This window comes from Giraffa tippelskirchi, chromosome 11 (genome assembly GCF_054371585.1).
Source record: "Giraffa tippelskirchi isolate mGirTip1 chromosome 11, T2T-mGirTip1v1.2.pri, whole genome shotgun sequence".
NCBI classification, from domain to species: domain Eukaryota; kingdom Metazoa; phylum Chordata; class Mammalia; order Artiodactyla; family Giraffidae; genus Giraffa; species Giraffa tippelskirchi.
Window position 1 is genome coordinate 23,872,856 of NC_137285.1, and position 27,741 is coordinate 23,900,596.

At 44.6% G+C, this 27,741-nt stretch overlaps 1 protein-coding gene across 2 annotated transcripts in view; it reads left to right on the forward strand.

The window, feature by feature from the left end:
* GLT1D1 (glycosyltransferase 1 domain containing 1) overlaps positions 1-27,488 on the forward strand; it is a 104,077-nt gene extending 76,589 nt beyond the window's left edge. For both annotated transcript variants that reach the window (XM_081544709.1, XM_081544710.1), the window contains 2 exons: positions 4,070-4,168; positions 25,535-27,488. In XM_081544709.1, the coding sequence (XP_081400835.1) occupies positions 4,070-4,168; positions 25,535-25,696 (261 nt within the window). In that variant the 3' untranslated portion in view covers positions 25,697-27,488. The remainder of the gene's footprint in view (positions 1-4,069; positions 4,169-25,534) is intronic.
* Positions 27,489-27,741: the final 253 nt, after the last annotated feature.

Genomic DNA, 27,741 nt, shown 5'->3' on the forward strand with positions numbered 1-27,741 from the left:
TTGGGGATGGTCTTGATCACTGCCTCCTGTACAATGTCACGAACCTCCGTCCATAGTTCTTCAGGCACTCTGTCTGTCAGATCTAATCCCTTAAATCTATTCCCTTTGCATCTAATCCCTTGAATCTGTTTTTACCCCCTGCAAAAAAGGAAATGTTTGGCCATTGGTCCTCCGAGTCTTTGAATCACGTTTTACATCCCCGTTCTCATAACCCTAGTTTTTTACTTCAGGGTCTACTTACTTAGAGCGATGCTATTATTGTATCATAAGTATTTGTAACATCCATTTATTCCTTTGGACACTAGTTGAATTTATTGGCCAAAGGTACAATTTGTGAATTTTGATGTTTCAGAGGTCATGGTAAATAATTAAAGCAGGAAAAAAAAATCATGCTGCATAAACTTAAGAAATGACTGATGTTGTATACCTAATATTTTCTTCAAATGTGGCATCATTTAAAAAAGCAAACAAAGAAAACCAAAAATAAAATACCATGGGCTGGGGTAGAAGCTATATACCGATGCCTGTAATTCTCGTGTTGGGAAGCTTTTAGAGCACAGAGCCTGGATTTGTGACATGTTCTTCTTCAGCCAGATGTTGAATGCCTCAATATCTCAATCTGAGCTTAATGATTAGCATTAATCTCCATTGTGGTTTAAAATCAGCTTTCAACTAGAGTCACTGGAGCAGTACATTGTACTCTTCATATTAGCTTTAAAAATGTACATTTTTAGAGTACCAGTCCTCAAGCCTTGCTGAATCGCGCCTTTGTATGTAAATACACATTTCCTCTCCCCCACCTTGTTAAGAAAAGGTAAAGTAGGTTTCGGGAATGATTTTGTAGCTAGCACATACAGCATTTCATTGCAGATGAATTGCTGTCAGATCTCATTTACTTCAAAGGAAAGGCAGCTCTGAGTAATTCCGTCTGCTTTCAGATGCCGACACTGTGTTCCTTTTGAAAACTCCAAAATAACCTTTGGGATGAGGGTTTTGAATGAAACTGATTTTGGAGGAGTGGTGGAGGGTGGATTTCATTAGAATCAATTCAAAGACCCAAAGTGGTTAATCACAGAATAAGTGCGTCTCACTTTGGCAGGAGGGGATCTTTTGACCTTTCAGAATTAGCATTGTTTTGTCATGCACGGGTGCATGGTGCATGCTCAGTCGCCTCAGTTGTGTCCCACTGTTTTCGACCTTGTGGACTGTAGGCCGCCAGTGGGCCTGTAAGCCTGTCAGTGGGCTTCTTCAGGCAAGAATTCTGGAGTGGGTTGCCGTAACCTCCTCCAGCGATTCTTCCCAATATGAGGATCAAGCCCAGTTCTCTCACATATTCTCCATTAGCTGGTGGGTTCTTTACCGCTAGTGCCACCTGGGAAGCCCTCGTTTGGTCTCAGAGGCATGTAAAAATCCCATTTGATGAGACACATTTCTTTTAAACGTGAACTGTCATCCACCAGACTCTTCAGTCCATGGGATTTCCCAGGCAAGAATACTGGTGAGGGTTGCGTTTCCTCCTCCAGAGGATCTTCCCCACCCAGGAATAGAACCCATGTCTCCTGCCTTGGCAGGCTGATGCTTTACCACTGAGCTACCTGGGAAGCCCAATATAGACACTTACATAAGGCACCCTTCAACAGCTTACTTACTGTGTTGATACAGAGCCCTGGCAGCTGTGTTTCCAAAGACTGTTCAGCAGTGTAGACTGGGGGATCATGTCTCTGAAAACCCTTATCAGCCCTGCTGAGGATGGTGCACCAGAGACAAGGCTTTTAAATTTATTTTTATTTATTCATTTTGTGGTCACAACGCCCAGCATGTAGAATCTTAGTTCCCCAACTGGGGATCAAACCCACACCCCCTGCAGTGGAAGGTGGAGTCTTAACCACTGGACCACCAGGAGAAGCCCCAACAAAGCTTTTTTAAAAGTTCATATGTGAAGCTTCCACCCACTTCCTGGATGCTTGAAGAGATTATGGTGGGCAAGAGTAATCCAGTGACTGCAAACTTGACTAAGTGTTTGGTACCTCTTGAGCTCTGATGTTTCCTGTTCTTAGTCCCCAAATGGGGCCCCAGATACCAGATTTGAGCTGATTTCTGCTCCAAGTGCCCCTCCCCAACACTGCCCCCTTCCCGGATCATGACCTGAAGGGGTTCAGAGGGTAAGCTCGCTCATCTCCAAACACCATCTCCCTAAGACATTCCCAGGCACTGTGCTCATCAGGACCAGCGTCACAGCACAGTCGTATTCTGAGACTTTGCCTTTTTGAAGAAGTAACTTTACACCTAAAGAAAGTGACTTGAGAATCAACCAACCTTAATGTCACATCTTGGCTGAATGAAAATAGCATTTCCATGTGCTTTTTAAACGACATTTTTTTTTCTTTCTCTTTTATTGAAGTATAGTTGATTTACAATATAATATTAGTTTTGGGTGTACAACAAAGTGATCCTGTTATGTGTATGCATCTATATTCTTTTTTTTCAATTCTTTTCTATTATAGGTTATTATAAGATATTGAATATACAGCTGCTCGTGCTATACAGTAAATCCTTGCTGTTTAAGATGAACTTTGTCTCCCCAAAATGATGATGATGAGCAATGGATTTGAGACCCCCTGTGTCAGTCAAGAGCAAAGCTTCCACCAGGGCAAGACCACAGTTTTGTGATTCCTGGCCTGTGATCTTTTCCAAAATGCCAGATCATGCTCACTGGAGGTCAGAACCCAAGGCCCAAACAGTGGGCTCATAAGGTGGCTGTGACCCTAATGTTGAGATGCAGAGTTACTTTCTGCCTGCGCTGCTGAGTTTTCTTGTTCCCAAATGTAATGACAGTTGTTGTTGTTCAGTCACTAAGTCATGTCCAACTCTTTGTGACCCCATGTACTGCAGCATGCCAGGTTTCCCTGTCCTTCACTATCTCCTGGAGTTTGCTCAAACTCATGTCTTGAGTCAGTGATGCCATCCAACCATCTCATCCTCTGCTGCCCTCTTTTCCTTCTGCCCTCAATCTTTCCCAGCATCAGGATCTTTTCCAATGAGTTGGCTCTTTGCATCAGGTAGCCAGAGTATTGGAGCTTCAGCATCAGTCCTTCCAAGGAATATTCTGGGTTGATTTCCTTTAGGATTGACTGGTTTTATCCCCTTGCAGTCCAAGGGACTTTGAAAAGTCTTCTCCAATACCACAGGTTCAAAAGCATCAATTCTTCAGTGCTCAGCCTTCTTTATGGTAACTCTCACATCCATACATGACTACTGGAAAAACCATAGCTTTGACTCTAATGACAGTGGAGGGTCCCAATCTTTACCCTACAAGATGAGACTGGAAATCCATGACTTGGAGACTTCTTTCATCACGAGGAGCCCCATGCTGACTGATCCCAGCCCTTTGGAACTGGAAAGGTTGTTTAGTGGGTAATCAGGTGATAAATCTTGTTCCTCTTTACCTCTGTGTCCATGCCAAAGGGATGTGTACGGACCTGGTGGCATTTGTATGGCTGGTGCTGAAAGAAAATTACCCATCAGGGAAAATGAGAATGATGGTAATTAAAAAATGTATACTCCAGGAACTTCCCTGCTGGTCCAGTGGCAAAGTCCCAAAACAGGGGGCTGAGGTTCGATCTGTGATCAGGGAACTAGATTCCACATGCCACAGCTAAGAGTTCACATGCCACACGGAGATCGTGTGTGCAGCAACTAAAACCCAGTGCAGCCAAATAAATAGGTAAATATTTTCAAAAAGTGTACTCCAGGCTGCCACTGAAGAAGTGTGAACTGAACATTGGAGAGAGAGAAGGTTTCTTTGTGACGTTGCATTAAGACAGGCCATTACAGTATATAGTTTCCCAACACTTGCAAATACAGTCAGTCATTAAGATTCAGTGTGTAGTTGGAACATCTGGGGTTTGTGGTTGGGAAACCACTTTGGGCAAAGTTTTGGGGTGATTTTTGTTGATGCCAGAGCTCCAGTGAAACTAAGGAGTCATTCTGTCACAAATTGGCTCATCTCACCACACACACTCTGACAGTGATCGCCCACCTGTCTCCTTTGCTCTTTGCATCCTTTCAGGCAATGGATTTGGAAGTCCCAGTGTTGGCGAGGAACATCCCTGGAAACGCTGCTGTGGTGAAGCATGAAGTTACAGGATTGCTGTTCTCAGACCCTCAGGTAAAGGAGAGCGATTTCCCTGTGTTCACCTGGTCTGAGTGGTTTTCATCCACCTGTGGTTCAGAGAGTCTATAATTTGCATCTTTGTGATTAGCTGTCAGTGTTCCCTTTATACAGTAAGTCCCCTACATACCAACAAGCCCCGTTCCGAGACTGCATTGTTTGTAAGTGCAACAAAATTAGCTTAGGTACCCAACTAACACTATTGGCTGTATAGTACTGTACTGCGATAGGGGTTATAATACTTTTCATACAAATACTACATAAAAACCAAACAATTAAGAAAACATTTTTAACCTTACAGTACAGGACCTTGAAAAATACAGTACAACAACTGGCATACAGGGGCTGGCATTGCATGAACAGGCGAGAAGAGTCACTGGAGGAGGGAGAGGAGGTGGAGAGGGTAGAGCTGAAGGATCGTCAGCAACAGGAGACGGAGGGCAAGCTGCAACTTCGCTCAAGCCTGACGTTGATGGCTCAGGTTCCAGTTCCTTGCTGGATTTAATTCTATCAACCCTCGTGAAAAAACAATGCAGTGATGTCTGGGTAGTAGCTCTTTTTTTCTCATCATAGATGACACAGTAGCACTGGATTGCTTTCTGAACGGCTGCTGCAACCTTCATGTACCAGTCTACACTAGGGTCCTATGCTTCAAAACCTACCAGTGCTTCAAGTAAAGAAAATCCCCGGGCCATTTCCTGCATCATGAATCTCTTCAGTTCTTCAGTTACTGCTTCTTCCTCTTGTCTCTCTTCAGCCTTTCTCTGCCACTGCTTTCAGGCTTGTTTCTGGGCATCCTGGACTTGAAATAAAGATGCTGTACTCCTGTACTCTATACAGGGCTGTGCAGTGAAGTACACAAAAGCACAGCCACTTGTAGAGGATGCACGCACATGGCAATGTGCGCCAGTGGTGGTGGTTTAGTCGCAAAGTCCTGTCTCGCTCTTATGACCCCAGGGACTGTAGCCCACCAGGCTCCTCTGTCCTTGTGGTTTTCCAGGCAAGAATACTGGAATGGGTTGCCACTTCGTACATGATTGGACTTGCGAATGCGAATTAGCATCTTTGAAAGCTATCAACTTGAAGGTTTACATGTAGGGGACTTACTGTAATCAGTAGAAGAATATTTGGAACACAGGGTCACTTTGTCACCTGGGCAGCCTCCTGGACATGTGACTAAAAGAAACCTAGGGACTTTCCAGAAACATGAGACCTGGGTTCTATTTCTGATGCTGCTGATGTTGATTACCGTGATCTTGAGCAAGTCACTTCCCCTCTTAGATGCTTGACTTTCTGGTTTCTTTTTTTTGAAGTTTATTTTATTGAAGCATAGTTGATTTACAATGTGTTAGTTTCTGCTGTATAGCACGATGATTCAGTGATATATGTATATACATGTATGCATTCTATTTCATATTCTTTTCCATCATGGTTTATCACAGGATATCTAATATAGTTCCTTGTTTTCTACAGTAGGATCTTGTTGTTTATCCATGCTATATATAGTAGTTTGCATCTACTAACCCCAAACTCCCAAATAGATTTCTGGTTTCTGAAGCAGGTACTTACTCTTCAGGTATAATCCTATGCTTCTGGAATATCCCCTGGTGTTCAGAAGATTGCCATATATCTGATCCCTTGCAGTTCCTCAAAACAATGTACAGAAGAGGCAGCATAGTTGTGTTCATACATGTATGTGTCTGTTACACGTGTGCATCTGAAATTAAAGGCCAATGTAGCTGACAGTGGGGACAGATGATGGGCAGTGTCATCCGGGGCACACGTGTGTGCCAAGACCTTCCTGGACATGCGTGAGGGGGTCCCAGTCCCAAGGTCTGAAGTTCCAAGAATGTGCTTGCCTTTAAACCTCCAGGACCCTGTGCTGGGCGTGTAGCCTTGACCTGAGTCTCCAAGCTCCGTCTTCTCCTCCATACAAGTGGAACTAATTATAACAGCAGAAAGAGGTGTGTGGTGGGCTAAAGGGGCTGATATACAGGGCTGAGCTGTGGGTACAGCACGCCGCCCAGGGCTCTGGTTATGGTTGTCAACAAGAGAAGAGCCCTTGATGCCCTACAGCTTGTGTTGTTGTTGTTTAGTCAGTAAGTTGTGTCTGACTCTTTGTGACCCCTTTGATGGTAGTCTGCCAGGCTCCTCTGTCTATGGGATTCTCCAGGGAAGAATACTGGAGTGGGTTGCCATTGCCTTCTCCATTGGCTCGTTAGGTGGCATTTAAAAAAAACAAAACAAAAAAACCTCAAGTCTTCAGATTTAAGAATTAGGTTCTACCTAATATCATCTTTATGAAAGCATATGTTATATGCAGAAATAAAGGCAGAAATAAAGGGATTTATACTTAAAAGTATGGGTCAACTCCAATATTTGAAAATTCAGTCTTTCAACTTTCATACAGCAGGTGTTTAATCTGAGATTGCTTTTCCTTTCCCTTAGAAGAATTACAGGTGACCTGGTTTCACTGCCCACTGACACAGAGTCACACAAACAAGATGGGACCAGCTTCCCTGGGGGAGTGGCAGGGTTGCAGGTAGTCTGGCATCACCAGGTACCATGTGGCTGCAGCTGCTCACCTGGGAAATCACCTGAAAAAGCAACGATCGGGTCCAGGCCTTATCTGTTACTGTCCAACAAAAGGCACGTCTCAACTATTGCCTTTCCTTTGAATGTTGTTGTTGTGTAGTTGCTCAGTCGTGTCTGATTCTTTGTGACCCCGTAGACTGTAGCCCTCTAGAATCTTCTGTCCATGGGATTCTCCAGGCCACAATACTAGAGTGGATTGCCATTTCCTCCTGCAGCAGACTTCCAGATCCAGGGATCAAACCCACATCTCCTGCGTTGCAGGCGGGTTCTTCATCACTGAGCCACCAGGGAAGCCCTTTCCTTTGAATGTTGTTGTTTGAGAAGGGCATGGCAACCCACTGCAGTATTCTTGCCTGGAAAAATCCCATGGACAGAGGAGCCTTGGTGGGCTACAGTCCATGGGGTCGAAAAGAGTTAGACATGACTGAAGTGACTTAGCATGCACGCAGTGCACATGTTATTTTTTAGTTGCTAAGTCGTGTCTGACTCTTTTATGACCCCATGGACTATAGCCTGCCAGGCTCCTCTGTCCATGGGGTTCTCTGGGCAAGACTACTGGTGAGAGTTTCCATTTCCTTCTCCAGCAGATCTTCCCGACCCAGGGATCGAACCTGAGTCTCCTGCCTTGCAGGCAGATTCTTTACCGCTGAACCACTGGGGAAGCTGAGCCATCGGGGAAGCCCTTTCCTTTGAATAGTAACCCCTAAAAGCCAAAACAATACCAGGAAATGAAGAGTGTGTAGTGGTTCCCTGCTGATTCTCTAGACAAAAGTGTATTGCTTTTTACCACATTCTGCATCTCTCCGCATCAGCACCAGCCATGCCGGAGGTCATAGGATATTGTCTCCCCATGGGCAAAGAGATTTTATTTTCATCTTCCCAAACACACTGTCTATTTATTTTATAGCTCAATTTCAAATCACTGCAGTTTTATCAGCAAGTGTCTGAATAGCCATCACTTATAAATGGGTGTATCAAGTCCAATGTTAGAACAAGAACAGTTTGGCTCTCCTGACTTCATGTTCCTTGTAAGACATTCCTTTTAATATTTGCAAATAACGATCCTGACGCTGACATAGCCAAGTTATTTCTGCTGGTTACCGGCTTCCTGTGAGTTATCAGACACAGCCCCAAAGCACTGACAAAGTTAAGGCTTGGGCTTATTTTGATTCCAACCTTTTAATGTTACTTTTATGCAGGATGTTAAAAAAAAAAAAATAGAACTGCTCTATGTTCCATACAGGGGGAAGCTGTGTGTGTTTTTTTTCTTTTTAATATCACATTTTGAAACATGTGCTAGACATGGTATCACACATGGCTTTGTTTCATAGTTGTGATCAGACTCGACCTAGCACAGAGTGGGAGCTGTTGCTTTAAAAACAAATGTGCATTTTCCACAAGTCAGTGGCTGTGGTTGCTGTCATCTCGGTTCAGGAGCTCAGATGAAATTAACCACTGATTGGTTGTCAGTGTTTGTGAGATTTATTTCGAATGTGTATTCAAATATGTCCTCAAAGCTCCATCTCACTTATTAAGAAGGGACTTTCATGCAAGTGTGTCAGCCTCATAAAGTTAATATAGATAGATACATACATAAAAACATAGATAGATACACAGTTACATAGATACATACATACATACACACATGTGCATTTGCTCTGTCCTGTCCAACTCTTTGCAACCCCATGAACTGTAGCCTGCCAGGCTCCTCTGTCCATGGGATTTTCCAGGCAAAAATACTGAAGTGGGCTGCTATTTCCTACTCTAGGGGATCTTCCCAACCCAGGGATCAAACCTGCATCTCTTGTGTCTCCTGCACTGGCAGGCGAGTGGATTCTTTACCACTGAGCCACCTGGGAAGCCCACATACATACATATAAAATGCAAAAAGTCATATTTTGGATGTTCAACAAAATGATGATTAAAAATATTCAGCTGTGGTAGGAACAAAATAACCTCTGTTGTTATACACCTCAGCCACGGAAAACCTTAATTTACGTGAAGCTTTCCAAACCTACTAAACATTGATTTTTTTGTTGTTGTTGTTACGACAATCTCATTCTTTTTCTTTTTAGGAAGAAAAGAGCTGAGCTATTTTATGGCACCATTTTATACCTTCAGAATTAAAATCCATTTGACATTTAGTAGAAACTGTGAATCCATATTCTTTCTCAACGACAGACTTTTGAAGTGTGGTCCAAACTAATTTTGCTGGGAGGTTCTGTTTGTTTTTTAGGCAACTGTAAAGAAAATCATAACTTTTGGAATAATGATGATGACAGCTAACATTTATCGTGTGTGTATTTTGTTCCAGCCTCTCTTCTTTGTGTTCACCATACACTTTTACTAAGACTGTTTGATTTTAAAACTTTGATAGTCAATCAAAAGTATCAGGTTTGGAAGAAGTGAGGCATGTCAGAGACATAGCAGCCTCCTTCAGGATGAGTTTGGAACTTGAGTTTTCCGCTTGGAATATGAGTGATCCTGGACACATTTCTTCTTCCTGGGCTCATTCCTTGATCCGTAAGATGGAGATAATGATGCTGGTCTTTGGGGAACAGCAGAAAGCACGTGGGGTTGGGTTCTGTCCTTGGTCTCAGAGGAAAGCCGTGTGGATACAGAGTTAATCATATTCACGGTGCTGACCGCTGGGTGACGTCGTTGGCTGCCCCTGGGAGCTATATAGTCTGCAGAGCTCTTAGACTTAAGCACTGGAATTAGGCTCAATACAGCGAGACATTCTCCTTGTGAGATCTGGCCAGCGTCATGCAAAATATCATTTCTCTTTTTATCCAAAACAAGTTTTTAACTTTTTAATTCTATTTATCTATTTTTGATTGATGATTGCGTTACAATATTGGTTTGATATCTGTCATACATCAGCATGAATAAGCCATAGGTGTACATATGTCCCCTCCCTGTTGAACCTCCCTCCCACCTTCCACTATTTCCCACCCCTCCAGGTTGTTACAGAGCCCCGGTTTGAGTTCCCTGAGTCATACAGCAAATTTCCATTGGCTAGCTATTTTTCATATGTTCGTGTATATGCTTCTGTGCTATTCTCTCCATTCATCTCACCCTCTTCTTCCTCTCCCCCACCCTTGGAACCAGTCTTCTCCAGTACCACAGTTCAAAAGCATCAGTTCTTCGGTGCTCAGCTTTCTTTATAATCCAACTCTCACATCCATACATGACTACTGGGAAAACCATAGCTTTGACAAGATGAACCTTTGTTGGCAAAGTAATGTCTCTGCTTTTTAATATGCTGCTAGGTTGGTCATAGCTTTTCTTCCAAGGAGCAAGTGTCTTTTAATTTCATGGCTGCAATCACCATCTGCAGTGATTTTGGAGCCCCCCAAAAATAAAGTCTATCACTGTTTCCCCATCTATTTGCCATGAAGTGATGGGACCAGATGCCATGATCTTAGTTTTCTTAATGTTGAGTTTTAAACCAACTTTTTCGCTTTCCTCTTTCACTTTCATCAAGAGGCTCTTTAGTTCTTCCTTGCTTTCTGCCATAAGGGTGGAGTCATCTGCATATCTGAGGTTATTGATATTTCTCCCGGCACTCTTGATTCCAGCTTGTGCTTCATCCAGCCCAGAGTTTCTCATGATGTACTCTGCATATAAGCTAAATAAACAGGGTGACAATATACAGCCTTGATGTACTCCTTTCCCTGTTTGGAACCAGTCTGTCCCATGTCCAGTTCTAACTGTGGCTTCCTGACCTGTATACAGATTTCTCAAGAGGCAGGTCAGGTGGTCTGGTATTCCCATCTCTTTAAAAATTTTCCAGAGTTTGTTGTGGTCCATACAGTCAAAGGCCAGGGCAAACTATGGGCGAAATCGCAAGTCAATATAACATTTATTTACATGGACATATTGTTCATTGTGCAAAACCAGGATACCTTTGAGAGTGAAAGTGGGGTTATTATTATTGTGTTTAATTTTTTGGCCACACTTTGCGGCATGTGGGATCTTATTTCCCTGACCAGGGATTAAACCCATGTCCCCTGCATTGGAAGTGCAGAGGCTTAATCACTGGACTGCCAGTGAAGTCTCAAAGGGGATGCTATTGATAATTATGCTGAGATGACAGCTTTGAACCTGAACCAAATGATGCAGGTAAGGACTGTCTGCTTGAAAATCTGGGATCAGGTGCATGGCTGATATTTGTCCTGGGACCAGGATGAGTCCAACCACGTGTGGGAGTTACAGTTTTCTAATAGGCACGTTCAAAGAAAATAAAAAGAAACAGACGAAATTCATATCAATAATACAATGTGTTTTATTTAGCTCCATCTAACCAAACTTGCATCCTCTCAACATGTAATTGATATAAATTTTTTTTAAAGATTTATTTATGGTCGCTCTGGTTCTTCGCTGTTGCATCCGGACTTTCTCTAGTTTCAGTGAATAGGGGCTTCTCCTTGTTGCAGTGAGCAGGCTTCCCATTGCAGTGGCTTCTCTTGTTGCAGAGCACTGGCTCTAGGCATGTGGGCTTCACTAGTTGTGGCGCACTGGCTTAGTTGCTCTGCACCATGTGAGATCTTCCTGGACCAGGGATCAAACCCATGTCCCTACATTGACCAGTGGACTCCCAACCACTCGACCACTAGGGAAGACCAGTATGAATAATGTTTAATGAGATCTTTACATTCTTTTTTTTTTTTTTAAGTCACTGAAATCTTGCGTGTATTTTATACAAGAGCTCATCTCCATCTGGAGATTAAATTTGTATTGAACTATTGGTTTGCATTGAGACTCTATACCATTTGCAATTGGGAAAGTAGATTCATGTATGCAGGCTGTTCCAAATATACTTGAAAAGCTTTGCAATACCTGACTCGAGCACCAGTTTTAAAATTTAAATTTAAGTCCACTCAAGTGAATAATTAAAAATGCAGCTCCTCAGCTGCACTGGCCACACTTCCAGAGCACAGAGCGGGTGGTGGGGCTGCGTGCCTGGTGGGACTGTTCTCAGGAGAGGGAGTGAGTGATGGGGCAGGTGGTCCCCGCCTGACCTCCTCTGTGTGCTGGGTGCCCTTGGAGGGACTTTGCCCATTTCTCTTATTATTTCTCACGAGAACCCCACAGAGGCGTTACCATGATGCACCCAGAGAGGGTAAGTTGTTTGCCTTAGAAGTTCAGCTGGAGGTGGTGGGGCGGGGACTCGAACCCGCAGCCTGATGGCAGAGTCTGCTCAGCCGTTCCTGAGAGCCTTTGCACGGGATTCCTCCTGTGGCCAACTCTCCCTCTGTCTCTGTCTCTCCTTCTCTTTTCCATGTCTCTCTTTGTCTTTGACTCCCTCTGTCTCTCCTTTCTCTGTCTCTGTTTCTCCTTCTATCTCTGGATGTCCTTGTCTCTACCTTTGTCTCTGACTCTCCCTCTTCTGTCTGTGTGTGTCTCTCCCTCTTTCTCTGTCTCTGAGTCTGTGTCCCGGAGCCCCTCCTACTCTGTGACTGTGTGGGTCTCTCCTCCTCTCTGTGTCTCTCTGCCTCTCCTTTATCGCTGTCTGTTTTTGACTTTGCCCCTATTTTTCTCTCCCTCTATCTGTATCTTAGTCTCCCTGCCACATGTCTGTGTCTCTCTTTCAGTCTCTGTCTCCCTCTCCATCTCTCTCTCTCCCTCCCTCCCTCCCCTTCTCTCATTTGGGGAAAGAAGGAACACTTTTCCACAGGACCATCCTCTAAAAGGATTCTGCTCACGATTTTGTCCAAGTCCCTGGGGAGAGCGGACGTCTTTCTAAGTCCCGGTCCTCCTTGGCTTCTCCGCCTGTGGCGGGTCTGTGGGATCAGAAAAACAAAGATGGCAAGGGATGCCCCGGGTGGCCACAGCTCTGAGCGATGCTGCTCCGAGCCAGACTCGGCCAGGTGAAGACGAGCGCAAAGCCACCAGGTGGGGCTCAATGCCCAGGAAAGGCCAGGCCAGGCCAGGCAGCGGATCAGGGATGGAGCGCAGGGCCCTTCCTGGCTCTGGTCCAGGGTCTTGCAACTTCAGGCCAACAGGCAAAGTCTGACATTCCACTAAAATAGGAGGAAGACAGGACAGTTTTTTTTTTTCCAACTGTTGAATCTTCACTCACCTTTCCAGGGCAGGAGAAAGCATCTTGGACTTGACCTCTCGGCCTGACCTTTGCAGGTGGCCTGCTTCTCACAGGCTACATGTGGGCTTCTGGGACCTGCCCGCTCTTCAGGTCCACTCTGCTTGTAAACAAGCACATTATAGTTTGGGGGCTATTCTTTTTTTTTTTGAAAGTGAGAGTTTTTAGTAACTTCATTAAATATTAATATATTCAATTTCAAGGCTTTGACCATCCTTAATCACCATGATGCAGAATATGGGTCCATGTGTAAAAAATACCCATTCAACATGCTTTAAGAGGAATAACTGTTTTGCAATCTATGCAACATGCAATAAAATTTGATTTTTTTTAAAAAAAACAAGTAACTGGGGACTTCTCTGGTGGTTCAGTGGCTAAGACTCCATGCTCCCAATGTAGGGGTTCAATCCCTGGTCAGGGAACTAGACCGCACATGCTGCACCTAAGAGTTTGCATGTCAGAACTAAAGATCCAGTGTGCTGCAACCAAGACCTAGCACAGCCAAGTGAATAAATATTTTTTTAAAAAGTCATTGTAATTAGGGGGCTTGCAATTAGGAGAGTGGCCGTTGTGACCTGGCCTGACCACACTGAAGGGACCCTCTGTCCCCAGTGAGTTAAGTGAAAGTCGCTCAGTCATATCCAACTCTTTGTGACCCCATGGACTATACAGACCATGGAATTCTCCAGGCCAGAATCCTGGAGTGGGTAGCCTTTCCCTTCTCCAGGTGATCTTACCAACTCAGAGATTGAACTCAAGTTTTCCACATTGCAGGCGGATTCTTTACCAGCTGAGCCACAAGGGAAGCCCAAGAATACTGGAGTGGGTAGCCTATCTCTTCTCCAGTGGATCTTCCCCACCGAGGAATCAAATCGGGGTCTCCTGCATTGCAGGCGGATTCTTTACCAACTGACCTATCAGGGAAGCCCATCTGTCCCCAGAGCTGCCAGCCAATTCCCTGCCCATCACTCTGTGAGTTCCTCTTATCAGGGGCCTGGTGGACTCTTCTAGAGACTAGATGTCAGGACAGCAAATGCGGTGCACAGCTTGCTCTAGCAATCAGCCCTGTAGGTGCTTTTGAAGTTGATCCTGGAGTTCAGAGCAAAGAGATGCTGGTGACTTCTTAACACTTGCAGAATTCAGGCAGGTGGCCTGTTTAGGATCTTTGAGGACTGCAGCCACGAGGGGTGATGCTATAGGAGAAGGAAGAGGGACCCTGGCAGCCGACTCAAGCCCCTTTCCCAGGGGCTTCCGCCTTTGTCTGTGGAAAGCGAGGCAGTGATTGCACACCAGGAGCCCCGCACCTCTGTTCTGGGCTCTGTATCTGTGCTGCTTCTGTCTGTCTCTCAGGGACTCTGTCCCCAGAATACTGCTCAACCGGGACTCTTCAGAGGCATGACTGGGTCTAGTCTGGATGGTTATAACAGCCTCCACCATTCCACCCATGCACTCTCCTCCTGGGCGCCAAAGGGACCTTTATACAATGCAGATCTTGGTACTTCCCAGGTGGTCCAGTGGTTAAGAATCTGCCTTCCAGTGCAGGGGACACAGGTTCCATCCCTGGTCTAGGAATATCCTACATGCCGCAAAGCAGCTAAACCTGTGGGCCCCGACTACTGAAGCCAGCACACCTAGAGTCTGTGCTCCACAACAAGAGAAACCACCGCAATGAGAAGCCTGTGTACCACAACTAAAGAGTAGCCCCTGCTCGCTGCAACTAGAGAAAGCCAGTGTGCAGCAGCAAAGACCCACCACAGCCAAAACATACAAATAAATCTTTAAAAAAAGAAATTTTTAAGAAACGCAGATCCTGTCCATCCATTCCAATAGAAAAGCCCTAGGTGACTTCCCGTGGTTGCAGAGAAAATGTAGCTCCCATCTCTGTTCCCAGGGCCCCCATCAGCCCCCTCGCTGCCCTGCTCTGCTCTGATCTCCCTGCCCCCTCCTCCCGCCCGGTTCCACCCACGTCCAGGCCCCCGGGAGCATCCTTCCCTCTCAACTTCACTGTCTCTTTCTCGAGAGGCTTTTGGTGGCCCCTGATCTATCACCCCATTCCCCACCCCATATTCTCTATCCCCCACCCTGTGTTTTTCCTCCGTAACACTCTGCACAGTTCAGACATGCGCACTTGCTTTTATTGTCCACAGCCTCACTACCCCCCCACCCCAAACTGGGTGCCCCCCAGAGTGGCAGTCATGCTGGTTTATTCATGCAGCCCCCTTGTGGAGGTCCTGGCACAGATGGGTGCTCAGTAACTAATGGGAGATGTACTTAGACCAGGACATTAAAGGGATCATCTTTCTGGTAAACACCTTTGGTTATTTAAGTATGATGTGACTCTACGCCATGTGCTGTTGAGGTGTGATTGAACTGCTGTCTTTCCCTGTTTTCTTTGCAAAGTAGCCAATGACAGCCTTGGCCCCTGAGCTCTGCCTGGACTTCGAGGTGTCCCTCCTTAGATGGTTCTTTCCACGTCCTCGCTGAAGTCAGCGATCCTTGCGTGACACTGTCAATGTCATGCTCATGGCATCTCCCCAAAGCATGACCAGGATGACTTAATTGCAGATTAACTTGCACATTTCTTCTGGGTTTTGCTCTTTCCCTCTGACATTTGACTGCTGGTAATGTGTCCACCAGAACCATCTCCCAAGTCCACCTCTTCTCTCCAAAGCCGTTCCTCATTTTCTTCCCTTTCCATCCTGCCATCCTCCTCTTCTCTGCCTCCGGCGCTGCCAGCATAGCAAGGGCAATGTTCTACCAGCTCGTATATTTGAACTGATGTTCTGAGAGGAATCTGGGAAGCAAGAGAGAGAGAGAATGTCTATCATCCTTGCTTTAACTTCATCAGTAGGTCCCAAGTCCCGTGGATCCGTGTGACAGCTTTGTGGACTTACTCCATCCTGCTGTGAAGCAGCCTTGGCTCTGGGGCTGCACAGTCTGAGTTTAATTCCCGTTTCTGATACTTCCCGCTGTGTCACCTCGGGCAGGTTCCTGGACCTCCCTGTGCCCCCATGGTTCTGTGAAAGGAGTCGGAGTCATAGCACAGAGTTCGCGCCCTTTTCCTGCAATTCCAAAATCCCCAAAACACTTGAAAAAACAATTTTACTTTTAGTAAATTGGGTGCCAAAACTTCCTTGGCAGCAAACTCGTATCTGAGCTGATGTGAAGTTATTCGTGGCTTTGTTTGTCCTGCTGACTGGGACTATTCATAGTTTGAGTTGGAAGTTTCAACATGTTGTTTACGGGGCTCTGTCTTAGACCTGCTGGAGGGTAAATGTTAATAAAAGGGTACTTAAGCATCTTATTGGGCTTCACGGATGGCTCAGTAGGTAAAGAAATTGCTTTCAATGCATTAGGCTCAGGAGAGGAGGGTTCAATCCCTGGGCTAGGAAGATCCCCTGGAGGAGGGCACGGCAGCCCACTCCAGTACTCTTGCCTGGAGAATCCCCATGGACAGAGGAGCCTGACAGGCTACAGTCCATGGGATCGCAAAGAGTTGGATATGACTAAAGCAACTGGGCACACACGCATGTAACCCAAAATCCTGAACGCTGAAACATGATCAATGTCAGCTGTTGTCATTGTCAAATTCTGCCTGATTCTGGCCCCCATGGAAGGCTTTTGGCCACAGACATCAGGCGTCATCGTTGAGAAGTTGGAGAACAGGCTGGCACCTCACTGAGGTTTTCTGCCTGACTCAACCAGGCATAGAAGAGAATTGAAAGGCAGTTCACTTTCTCACCAAGTGGTCCATGGCACTCATATATTTGAAAAGATAAATGCACCTCAACGTTCATAGCAGCACTATTCACAATAGCCAGGACATAAAAGAAACACGTGTCCATCAACAGAAGTGGCATTTAGCTAGAGCTTAACACTAGACCAATGGATGAATGGATGAAGAAGATGTGGGTATGTATATACAATGGAATACTACTCAGCCATAAAAAAAGAATGAAACAAGGCCATTTGCAGCAACATGGATGGACCTAGAGATCGTCATAATAAGTGAAAGGTAAGTCAGACAAAGATAAAAACCATGTGATATTGCTTATATATGGAATCTAAAATATGGCACAAATGAACTTATTTATGAAACAGAAATAGACTCACAGATATAGGAAACAAATTTATGATTACCAAAGGGGAAAGGGGTGGGGTAAATTAGGAGTTTGGGATTAAGAGATCCACAGGACTATATATAAAATAAATAAACAATAAGGTCTTGCGGTATGACACAGGGAACTAGATTCCATATCTTGTAATAAAGCCATAATGGAAAAGTATATAAAAAAGAATATGTGTATATATGTATAACTGAATCACTTTACTGTACACCAGAAACTAATACAAGATTTGTAAACTAACTACACTTCAATTAAAAAATGATAAGCTGGAGGTTTGGGCTTCCCAGGTGGCACTAGTGGTAAAGAACCTGCCTGCCAATGCAGGAGAAATAAGAGATGCGAGTTTGATTCCTGGGTCAGGAAGATCCTCTGGAGGAGGGCATGGCAACCCACTCCACTATTCTTGCCTGGAGAATCCCATGGACAGAGGAGCCTGGCAGGCTACAGTCCATGGAGTCGAAAAGAGTTGGACACAACTGAAGCTACTTAGCACGCACGCAGGCTGCAGGTTTATGCTGAGTAATTCCAATACTATTTGTACATTCTTATGAGTGGCCCCCATTTTACTTAATGGCAGGAGTCAAGAGAATAGCTAATATACAGACAGTTGGGAGTATTATGTGGCCATGTTTACATACCCATCGGTGCGAAATGTGGCATTTAGCTAGAGCTTAACTCGAGACCAATGAATGGTGTTGCACATAAGAAAAATAGACTTTTCTTGATGAATCTTGAAGTGGGATTCTCACTACTGGCAGTTTCCAATAAGATCAATCTATTCTGTGGCCTAATAACTTGTATAAAATAAGGTAGTCACAGTGGTCCATCTTAGGCCACAATCACCTGGCAGGGGGAGAACTATTAGAAAATACACATGTATTATGGACCAAATGTTTGTGCCTCCACACACTCACCCCCAAATCCACATGTTGAAATTCTAACCTCTCCTGTGATGGTGTTAAGAGGTGGGGCCTCCAGTAGTCCATTAGGACATGAAGGTGGGGTCCTCATGAATGGAGTTAGAGCCCTAATAAAAAGGACCGTACATGGACTTCCCTGGTGGTCCAGTGGTTAAGAATCTGCCTGTCAATGCAGGGGACACAGGTTCAGTCCCTGCTCTGGAAAGATTCCACATTCCGAGGGGCAGCTGAGCCCATGTGCTGCAACCACTGAGCCCTTGCTCACTAGAGCCCACAGGCTGCAACTACTGAAGCTCTTGTGCCTAGAGCCTTGGTGACAAGAGAAGCCACCACAAGGAGAAGCTCTCACACTGCAGCAAAGAATAGCCCTGCTCGATGCAGCTAGAGAAAGCCTGCATGCAGCAATGAAGACCCATCGCAGCCAAAACTTAACCAATTTTTTAAAAAGAACCCCACAAAGATCTCTGATTCCTTCCGCCACATGAGATTATAATGAGAAAACGAATATCTATGAATCAAGAAGCAGATCCTTTCAGCCTCCAGAACTGAGCGAAGTAAATGTTTGCTGTTTATGAGCTGCGCCCCCCCAGCCTCTGGTATTCTGTTGTTGTTGTTCAGTCATGTCCCACTCTTTGCGACCCCATGGACTGCAGCATGCCAGGCTTCCCTGTCCTTCACTGTCTCCCAGAGTTTGCTCAAACTCATGTTCACTGAGTCAATGATGCCATCCAATCATCTCATCCTCTGTTGTCCCCTTCCCCTGCCCCCAGTCTTTCCCAGCATCAGGTTCTCTGCCAGTGAGTCAACTCTTTGCATCAGGTGGCCAAAGTATTGGAGCTTCAACTTCAGCATCAGTCCTTTCAACGAATATTCAATGTTCATTTCCTCTAGTTTGATCTCTTTGCTGTCCAAGGGACTCTCAAGAGTCTTCTTGAGCACCACAGCTCAAAAGCATCAATTCTTTGGTGCTCAGCCTTCTTTATGGTCCAACTCTCATATCCATACATGAGTACCAGAAAAACTATAGCTTTGACTAGATGGACCTTTGTCGGCAAAGTGATGTCTCTGCTCAAACAGACTAAGACAACACTCCTGGACCCCAACCCCAGCCTATCCAATCAGAATCTTATGGCAAAGTTGAGAACCAGAGGTACAGACAAAACCTTAATTAACCACAGGATTCCATGCAAGAAAGCCCCGGGGAAAACCACAATCTTAATGACAGCACATCTGTCAGTCTTCAGAAAGCTCCTTGTCAATTTCTCCCATCAGTGAGTTGTTGTATTCAAAGCATCTGCAGAAGCAGCTTTGGGGCTGTTTAATTGAACATACACCCAGAACCTGAAATGCAGAGTTTTTATGTGGTTGACTTTTGCTCTTCCAGTAAGAATAAGTATGTATCACTCACAGAAGGTTGCCGGAATGCAGTGTTCTTTAAAACCATCCCATGTTCAGTCTGCCAGCTCTTGTGTTCTCTCCACGTGGGTCATTTGTTTCCTGTTGAGGGGTTTCTCTCTGCCCTGTGGCTTTCTGCTGACATAGTTACGTGAAGGCTCCCAGCAGAGGTCTAACTACCCGTCCTGTGAAATGGGCAGCTTCTCATGCCCTGGATCTGGTTGTTGCCTCAGGGCAACAAGGCAGGTCGAAAGGATTCAGTGAGAAAAAAAAAAATTTAATTGAAATACAGTTGGCTTACAATATTACATTAGTCTCAAGTGTACAATGTAGTGATTCATTATTTTTACACATTATATTCTGTTTAAAATTACTATAAAATATTGGCTGTATTTCCCGTGCTGTACAATATATCCTTGTAGCTTGTTTATTTTGTAACAGCTTGTTCCTGTTAATCTCATACCCCTATCTCACCTCTCCCCACTTACCTCTCCCCTCTGGTAACCACTGGTTTGGTCTCTGTATTTGTGTCTGTTTTGTTATATTCATTCCTTCATTTTATTTTTTTAGATTCCACTTGTAACTTTTAACATTCAGTATTTATTGTCCTCTCTCTGACTTATTTCTCAGTGAGAAGTTTTTCCACGAGTTTTTCCACCACTCAGAAAGGAAGAAAACTCTGAAAATGGTCAACACCTAATTGAGTAATTACAAAAGCAAAACTCTACTCATTTGCATGATTTTTTTAAAAAACTTTTGAAACCTATAACCTATGCCAGCATTTGCACACCGCTGGTCCTGGGGTGGATCTAGTGTGCAAACATGTTTTGTTTAGTTTTACTGTATACTTAAGATTTTGAATTAGCTGTTGATATTTAACATGGAGTGCTTTTACATAAATATTCAGAATTTCGACTTCTCTTGAAGATCGTAGGCAATGTGGAAACAAGCAGAGGCCTCTATTCACCAAGGCAGCTCGGGTTTGACTTCCCTGCCAGAGCCTAGGAGGCAGGCACCTGAGTTTCCAACTCTGATTTAAAGATGTGGGATCCTAATACTTGGTTTCTATTTTCTTTTACTTGTTTTAGTGTTACAGTTATAGTTCAGTTGCTCAGTTGTGTCCGACTCTTTGTGACCCCAAGGACTGCATCACACCAGGCTTCCCTGTCCATCACCAACTCCTGAAGCTTTCCCAAACTCATGTCCATCGAGTCAGTGATGCCATCCAACAATTTCGTCCTCTGTCATCCCCTTCTCCTCCTGCCTCAGTCCTTCCCAGCATCAGGGTCTTTTCCAATGAGTCAGTTCTTTGAATCAGGTGGCCAAAGTATTGGAGTTTCAGCTTCAGCATCAGTCCTTCCAACAAACACCCAGGACTGATCTCCTTTAGGATGGACTGGTTTGGTCTCCTTGCAGTCCAAGGGACTCTCAAGAGTCTTCTCCAACACCACAGTTCAAAAGCATCAGTTCTTCGGTGCTCAGCTTTCTTTACAGTTCAACTCTCACATCCATCCATGGCTACTGGAAAAGCCATAGCTTTGACAAGATGAACCCTTGTTGGCAAAGTAATGTCTCTGCTTTTTAATATGCTGTCTAGGTTGGTCATAGCTTTTCTTCCAAGGAGTAAGCGTCTTTTAATTTCATGGCTGCAATCACCATCTGCAGTGATTTTGGAGCCCCCAAAATAAAGTCTGTTACTATTTCCATTGTTTCCCCATCTATTTGCCATGAAGTGATGGGACCAGATGCCATGATCTTAGTTTTTTGAATGTTGAGTTTTAAGCCAACGTTTTCACTCTACTCTTTCACTTTCGTCAAGAGGCTCTTTAGTTCTTCTTCGCTATGCATCTTTTAATGCCTCATAACTTATTATCATGAATAATTTTCAAGAATAGATCATTACATGAGTGATGAACACTCCCCTTCCTAACCAGGATTTGGGAGTCAGATGGTGAGTGTTCTGGCGAGTTCTGCAGGTGACAGGTATATAGAAGCTGTGGGGCTTTGGTTGGGATGATGATAAGTTGGCATTTATACTTGTTTCCTGGAATTTTTTGAAAAATTTTTATTTATTTATTTTTGGCTGCACTAAGTCTTTCCCTAGTTGTGGCCAACAAGGTCTACTGTCTAGTTATGGTGCACAGGCTTCTCATTCGTGATGGCTTCTCTTGTTGCGAAGCACAGGCTCTAGCCATGAGGGCTTAGTAGTTGTGGCGCACGGGCTTAGTTCCTCCACTGCACGTGGGATCCTCACGCACCAGGGATCGAACCTGTGTCCCCTGCATTGTCAGGCAGACTCCTAACCCCTGGACCACCAGGGAAGACCCTGGAAGTTTTGCCTCAGCTCTTATAGCATGGTTCTTTGGTCCACTGGATGAGTGCCTGGTTGTGATGCAGGTGGTAGCCAGGCATCTCTGTTCAAATGGTCTTTCGTCTTCAGGAGGCTATCTCAGGCTTCTTTGTGGGGTGACCTCGGGGCCCCATGATGGCAAAGATGGGAGCTGTAAGGCCTTTTGAAGCTTTGCTTGGAAGTCAGACAACATTACTTCTGACCTAGTCTGTTAGTCAAAGCAAATTACAGGACCAGCCTAGATTCAGGAGATGGAGAAATAGACCTCCTCCCCACTTTATGGGAGGAGCGGGCAGGTCCTATTGCAAAGAAACTGGAAGCGCTGCAGCCACCATCTTGCACAGAGTGAATGACAGAGTGTGTCAACATACTTTTCTCATTGTCCGCATGAGTGTGTTCAGAATATTGCCTTAGTTGTCATGGGGGAGCTGTTTCAGCCCAGAAGAAAATAATTTCAGGGCCTCAGAGAGTGACTCTCAACATTCCAGAGTGTGATTTTCTTCTTTCTTTTCTTTCAGCCAGCGTCCTAGGTTCTATGCCAGCGGCAAGGACGTTTCTCACTCCTCACCCGACTCTCTCTTGCTTTATTTCCATCTGTGTTTTTTTTTGTTCAGTCTCAAATGCAGAGAGAATAAACAGTGTGCTTTATCACATCCTATTCCTAGAAACTCTATCATTCGGGACTCTGTTGTAAAATGGTCATAGATTCTATAGAAATCATAAGCAGGGTGGTTGAGTTTTAGCCAAAGTCTCTGTATCAGGTAAATCAAAGATATGACCAGCATCTTAAAATAATGTACCAAAGCTATAAGCCTCTAGAATAACTTTAATAAGGATGTTGTTATCCTATGAGATGAGAATAAATATGTTATATTTTTATTATAAAAAGAACACCAATTTACCATAAAGTGTATGCATACTGCTTAAAAATATAATTCTACTCTATTGTAAATATTGCTATTTATATTGCTAGCTATAAAAATCATCCAACATTTAATTAACAGTAATTTTGAGAGTATGTGGATGTTCCTTGCAAACAGCAAAGCATTGTGTATTAATCTCTGTTGTTTTATTGGAATTTACACAAGTTGGTGAATCATAATAATAATGATAGCTAAGTCTGGGCTAGGCTCTGCCCTGAATTCTTTGTATTAACTCATTAAATCCTCTCAACACACTACAAAGCAGGTACTGTTTGTTTTAGTTGTTTAGTTGCTAAGTCGTTTCCAACTTGTTACCATCCCATGGATTGTAGCTCCGCCAGCCTCCTCTGTCCATGGGATTCTCCAGGCAAGAATACTGGAGTCATTCCATTCTCCAGGGGATCTTCCAGACCCAAGGATCGAACCCACATCTCCTACATTGGCAGGCAGATTCTTTACCACTGAACCCCCTGGGAAGCCCTAGGTACTGTTATTATTCCTATTTTAAAGATGAAGGAACTGAGGCTCAGGTTACAAAATGCATCCAGCATCACTTCTGTGATTTTTTTTCATTAATTTTTATTGGAGTACAGTTGCTTTGCAATGTTGTGTTAGTTTCTACTCTACAGCAAAGGGAATCAGCTATAGGTATACATATATCCCCTCTTTTTTTGGATTTCCTTCCCATTTAGGTCACCACAGAGTACTAAGCAGAGTTCCCTATGCTATACAGTAGGCTCTCATTAGTTACCTATTTTAACCACATATGGTATATATGTCAATCCCAATCTTCTAATTCATCCTACCCCTCTTCCCCCACTTAGTATCCATACATTTGTCCTGAACATCTGTGACTCTATTCCTGCTTTGCAGATAAGTTCATCTGTATAATTTTTCTAGATTCCACATAAACATTATATTATATGATATTTGTTTTTCTCTTTCTGACTTACTTCAGTCTGTATGATAGCCTCTGGGTCCATGCACATCTCTGCAATGGCACAATTTTGTTCCTTTTTAGGGCTGAGTAATATTCCATTATATATATGTACCACATCTTCTTTATCCATCTCCTCTTGGACATAAATCACAGCAAGATCTTTTTTTGACCCACCTCCTGGAGTAACGAAAATTAAAAAAAAAAAAGAGAGAGACGAAATTAAACTTAAAGACTTTTGCACAGCAAAGGAAACCATAAGATGAAAAGACAACTCTCTGAATGGGAGAAAATATTTGCAAACAAGTTAACTGATGCCTCAGACAGTAAAGTGTCTGCCTACAATGAGGGAGACTCAGGTTCAATCCCTGGGTCAGGAAGATCTCCTGGAGAAGGAAATGGCAACCCACTCCAGTATTCTTGCCTGGAAAATCCCATGGATGGAGGAACCTGGTAGGTTACAGTCCATGGGGTTGCAAAGAGTCGGTTTCACTTTCACTTTCTTTAACTGACAAGGGATTATTCTCTAAAATATACAAATAGCTCATGCATCTCAGTATCGAAAAAACAACCAACCCAACCAGAAAATGGTAGGGTGTGAATTTAAATGCAGGCCTCCTGGCTTATGAGCACTGTTTTGACTTATGTGCAAGCATAATAAACAATGCATGTTCCCTTTCTCTCTCTGAATACTCTTTATCAATCAAAACAATTCTAATTCTTTCCAATTATGAAGGGTTTTAATTAAATTCTTAACCCTTAAACCCTTTAAACCCTTATTAAAAAGTGGCCACTTTGGAATTTCTCTGGCAGTCTTACTTTAGTTTGGGCTTCCTTGGTCACTTAGGTAGTAAAGAATCTGCCTGCAAGACAGAAGACCTGGGTTCAATCTCTGGGTTGGGAAGATCCCCTGGAGAAGGGAATGGCAACCCACTTCAGTATTCTTGCCTGGACATGGACAGAGGAGCCTGGTGGGCCACAGTCCATGGGGTTGCAAAGAGTCTCACACAACTGAGCGACTAAGCGTGCACTTGGGGACTTCTCTGGCAGTCCGCTGGTGAAGACTCTGCACTTCAAATCCAGGGAGTGCAGGCTTGATCCCTGGTCAGGGAACTGAGATCCCACCTGCTCACAGTGAACTCCAAGCAAAAAATTATTTTTAATTATTAAAAGAGGTGGCCACTTTTTCATTGCATCAGTGTCTACAAAAAGTATGGATAAACACAGAGCAATGTAGACTTCCTCGCTCTGAAGCCGAGCACCAGAAGCAAAGTCTAGGAAGTTGAGGCTGGTTAAATCCCTCTCCCCTATGGAGTCAGGGGCAGGGCAGGGCTTATCTGTCAAGTGCCCAGTGCCCCTTGGGAGATGATCAGTGTGGGGCTCAGAGAGGTTAACCAGTTTGCCCAAAGCTGCACAGCTAAGTTACATATTTCAAAGAGGATTTGCACCCAGATCTGGGCCAGTAGAAGCCTGACCTTTTCCACTCCGTCAGATGATGTCCATGATTTGAAGACATGCTCTGTGCACAGGAAAGATAAAGGAATATAATGAAAAAAAAAAAAAAAAACTGTGCAGAGGTACTACTGTCTACAATATAGGAGCTCAGATCCTGGAGTAAGACCTGACTGACTTCATCTCCCAGCTGAGTACAAAGGAGGGAAGAAATTGTGGATCTAAGAGTCACTGTTAGGATTCAGTTACTGTAAGAAACAGCAGGTTTGGGCAATCTAGGGAAGAAAGATGGAGGAAGCATAATTGATGGCTCCAGTATTTTTCCACGATGTTCACCCTAGCATGTGTGTGTGTGTGGTTTGTGTGTGTAATTTCTTACTCAGTCTCAATGTTTGCACTAACTTGCATCCCTCTGAAAGGCTATTTTTTTTTTTTCCAGAATAAGGGAGGTGGGCAAAAGAGGGACCAGGAGCAAAGGCTGACCTGAGCTTTCAGATGTGTTTGCATCCCCCATTTCACCAACTATTTACCTCTCTTTCTCCTCCACCTCCTTCTTTGCAGGAGTTTGTTCAGCTGGCAAAGAGACTGGTGAGCGATCCGGCATTAGAAAAAAAAATCGTGGCCAACGGAAGGGAGTATGTGAGAAAGTATCATTCATGGCAGGAGGAAAGAAAGACCTACGGGCATCTGGTCAGGACGCTGGAGAGAAGCACTGAGGACTAAGAGGGCCTGCCTGGTGCTGTGAGATGCTCAGCCATGGGCAGATACCCTTGGACAGAGTTCTGGGCAGGGGGCCCGGCCAGTGCAAACCAAGCCTAGTTCACTGGAACCGTAGACCTATCAATCATCAGACGATTCATCCAAAACCTCTCTATGCTTCCAAGTAACATCCCAGATGTGCTTCCAGATCATACCTCATGGAGATGCAGTCCTCACTGGGGTGGGGGCGGGGTCACTGGTTTTAAGGGAAGTCAGGGAGAGAGTTGGATTAGCTGCTTTAGGACGTTCCTAGGGACAACAAGGACTTATTTTGTAAGCCCTCACAGGGTAGACACCACTCTCCTGTCTTCTGATGACCTGTAGCCCATCACTGCCTGCTTAAGGAGCAAAAGCAAATATCAGACACGTCGGCTGAGAGGGATCCTGGCAGCGATTTTTGACATGGTACAGACCCTGAAGCAAATCTGGGGCTGACAGATGTCTGGCTGTGCCCCCGGGCTCTGCAGGTTTGCTTCTCTGAACACTGGAAGCAGGGCTATGTGTAATCAGTCATGTAACTGTAAGATAGCCCGGGCCTCTTTAGATAAGCAGGCAGCACCACCCCCACCCCCCCACCCTGTAGGCTCCACCTACCTCCCGTCAAACTGGGGTTGAAAATCAGTTGGCACTAAGGCTGCATCACCCATGGCCTGGAAGACACTGAAACTCTTTGGGTTCAGCATCAGGGACTCAGCCTCAGAGACCCAGCAATGAGTGGAGATCAGGTCACCACTCATTGGGCCTTCAGCCCATCTCAGGACCACCACGTGGGTCCCTGTGACCTTATCCAGCACTGGGCGAGTTTAACCAAGTGTCACCATCACTGTAAGGACAGCCTGACCACACCAGTGGGGCACCCCCCAAACTCTGGTCTTGTTTTCTTTGGTGGCGGCGTTTGCCTCTGTTGGATCCTGAAACCCCCACTTTCCAGTGGACATTCCATGATGACTGGGGGTGACATGCTCCATTTCTTGTGTAAAGTTGGAAACCACAGGATCCAAAGGAGAAGATGAAGCCAGCTCTGAGTCCATCTGAGGAAGTGTTTCCTTAGGGTTTGTTCTGATGCCCACAGACCCTGGAGGGGGCAGGAAGACCCATGCTGTCTTTGCTTCAAACTTCACAACATCTTGGGGTTTTTTTCTTTCCAACCACCCTGTTTTTATAAACAGCCAAACCTAAAAGAGGAAGCCTCTGACTGAACACCTTAAACTCTGGTGCTGATGACGTGGAGATGAGAACAGAGTATTTATAGATTCTGTCCCGTGTCATTTCCAGTTTAATTCTACACCTCAATCTCACAACAGAGTACCTTCCCAAAGGCAATTATCTGGTAAACCTGCTCCTCATGCCCAGGATTCTCTAACAATACCCATCACCATCCTCCTCCTTTTTTTTTTTTTTTGGTGGCATCTGAGGGTCGCGAGAGTTGGGGCTCCCCTATGGCCATAGAGAAAGAGAGGAAGGGAGAAACAGAGTCCAAACCCCTAGTGGACAGATCCATCTGAGTCTGGAATCAGTGATGCCAACCTAAGAAAAAGCCAGATGTTGTCCTGGGTACTGACCAGTGATGCTGCTGTTGATAAAATACTGGTCTGGGAGTCTCTACTCTCATCATGGTTGAATGATATTGTATGTGCTTGGCTCCACTGAACCTCAGCGTTGTTCATCCATATCTTTATAGAAACATACACACATGCCTCATGCCCTTTGGGGAAGGGCATGTTTTTAAATGAATAAAGTGTCACCGTCCGCTGTACAGCAAGAGTCCCTGTGTGTTCCTTTTGTGAGCCTGGTTCAGCAAGAACCAGACCCACTCCACCCTCCAGTTCCTGCACTTTAAAAGCAGATATTAGTACACTGACGCATCTCATTAAGAGGGGTTTAAAATGCAATTGCTGTTTTAATACCAAAGTATAGACGTAAAAAGAATGCTTTTCTGTAAATGTTCTTGATGCTCTCAGTTTCATACTCCGTTAACTTTATGTTTAAACATTTTGTGTATAGTTTCC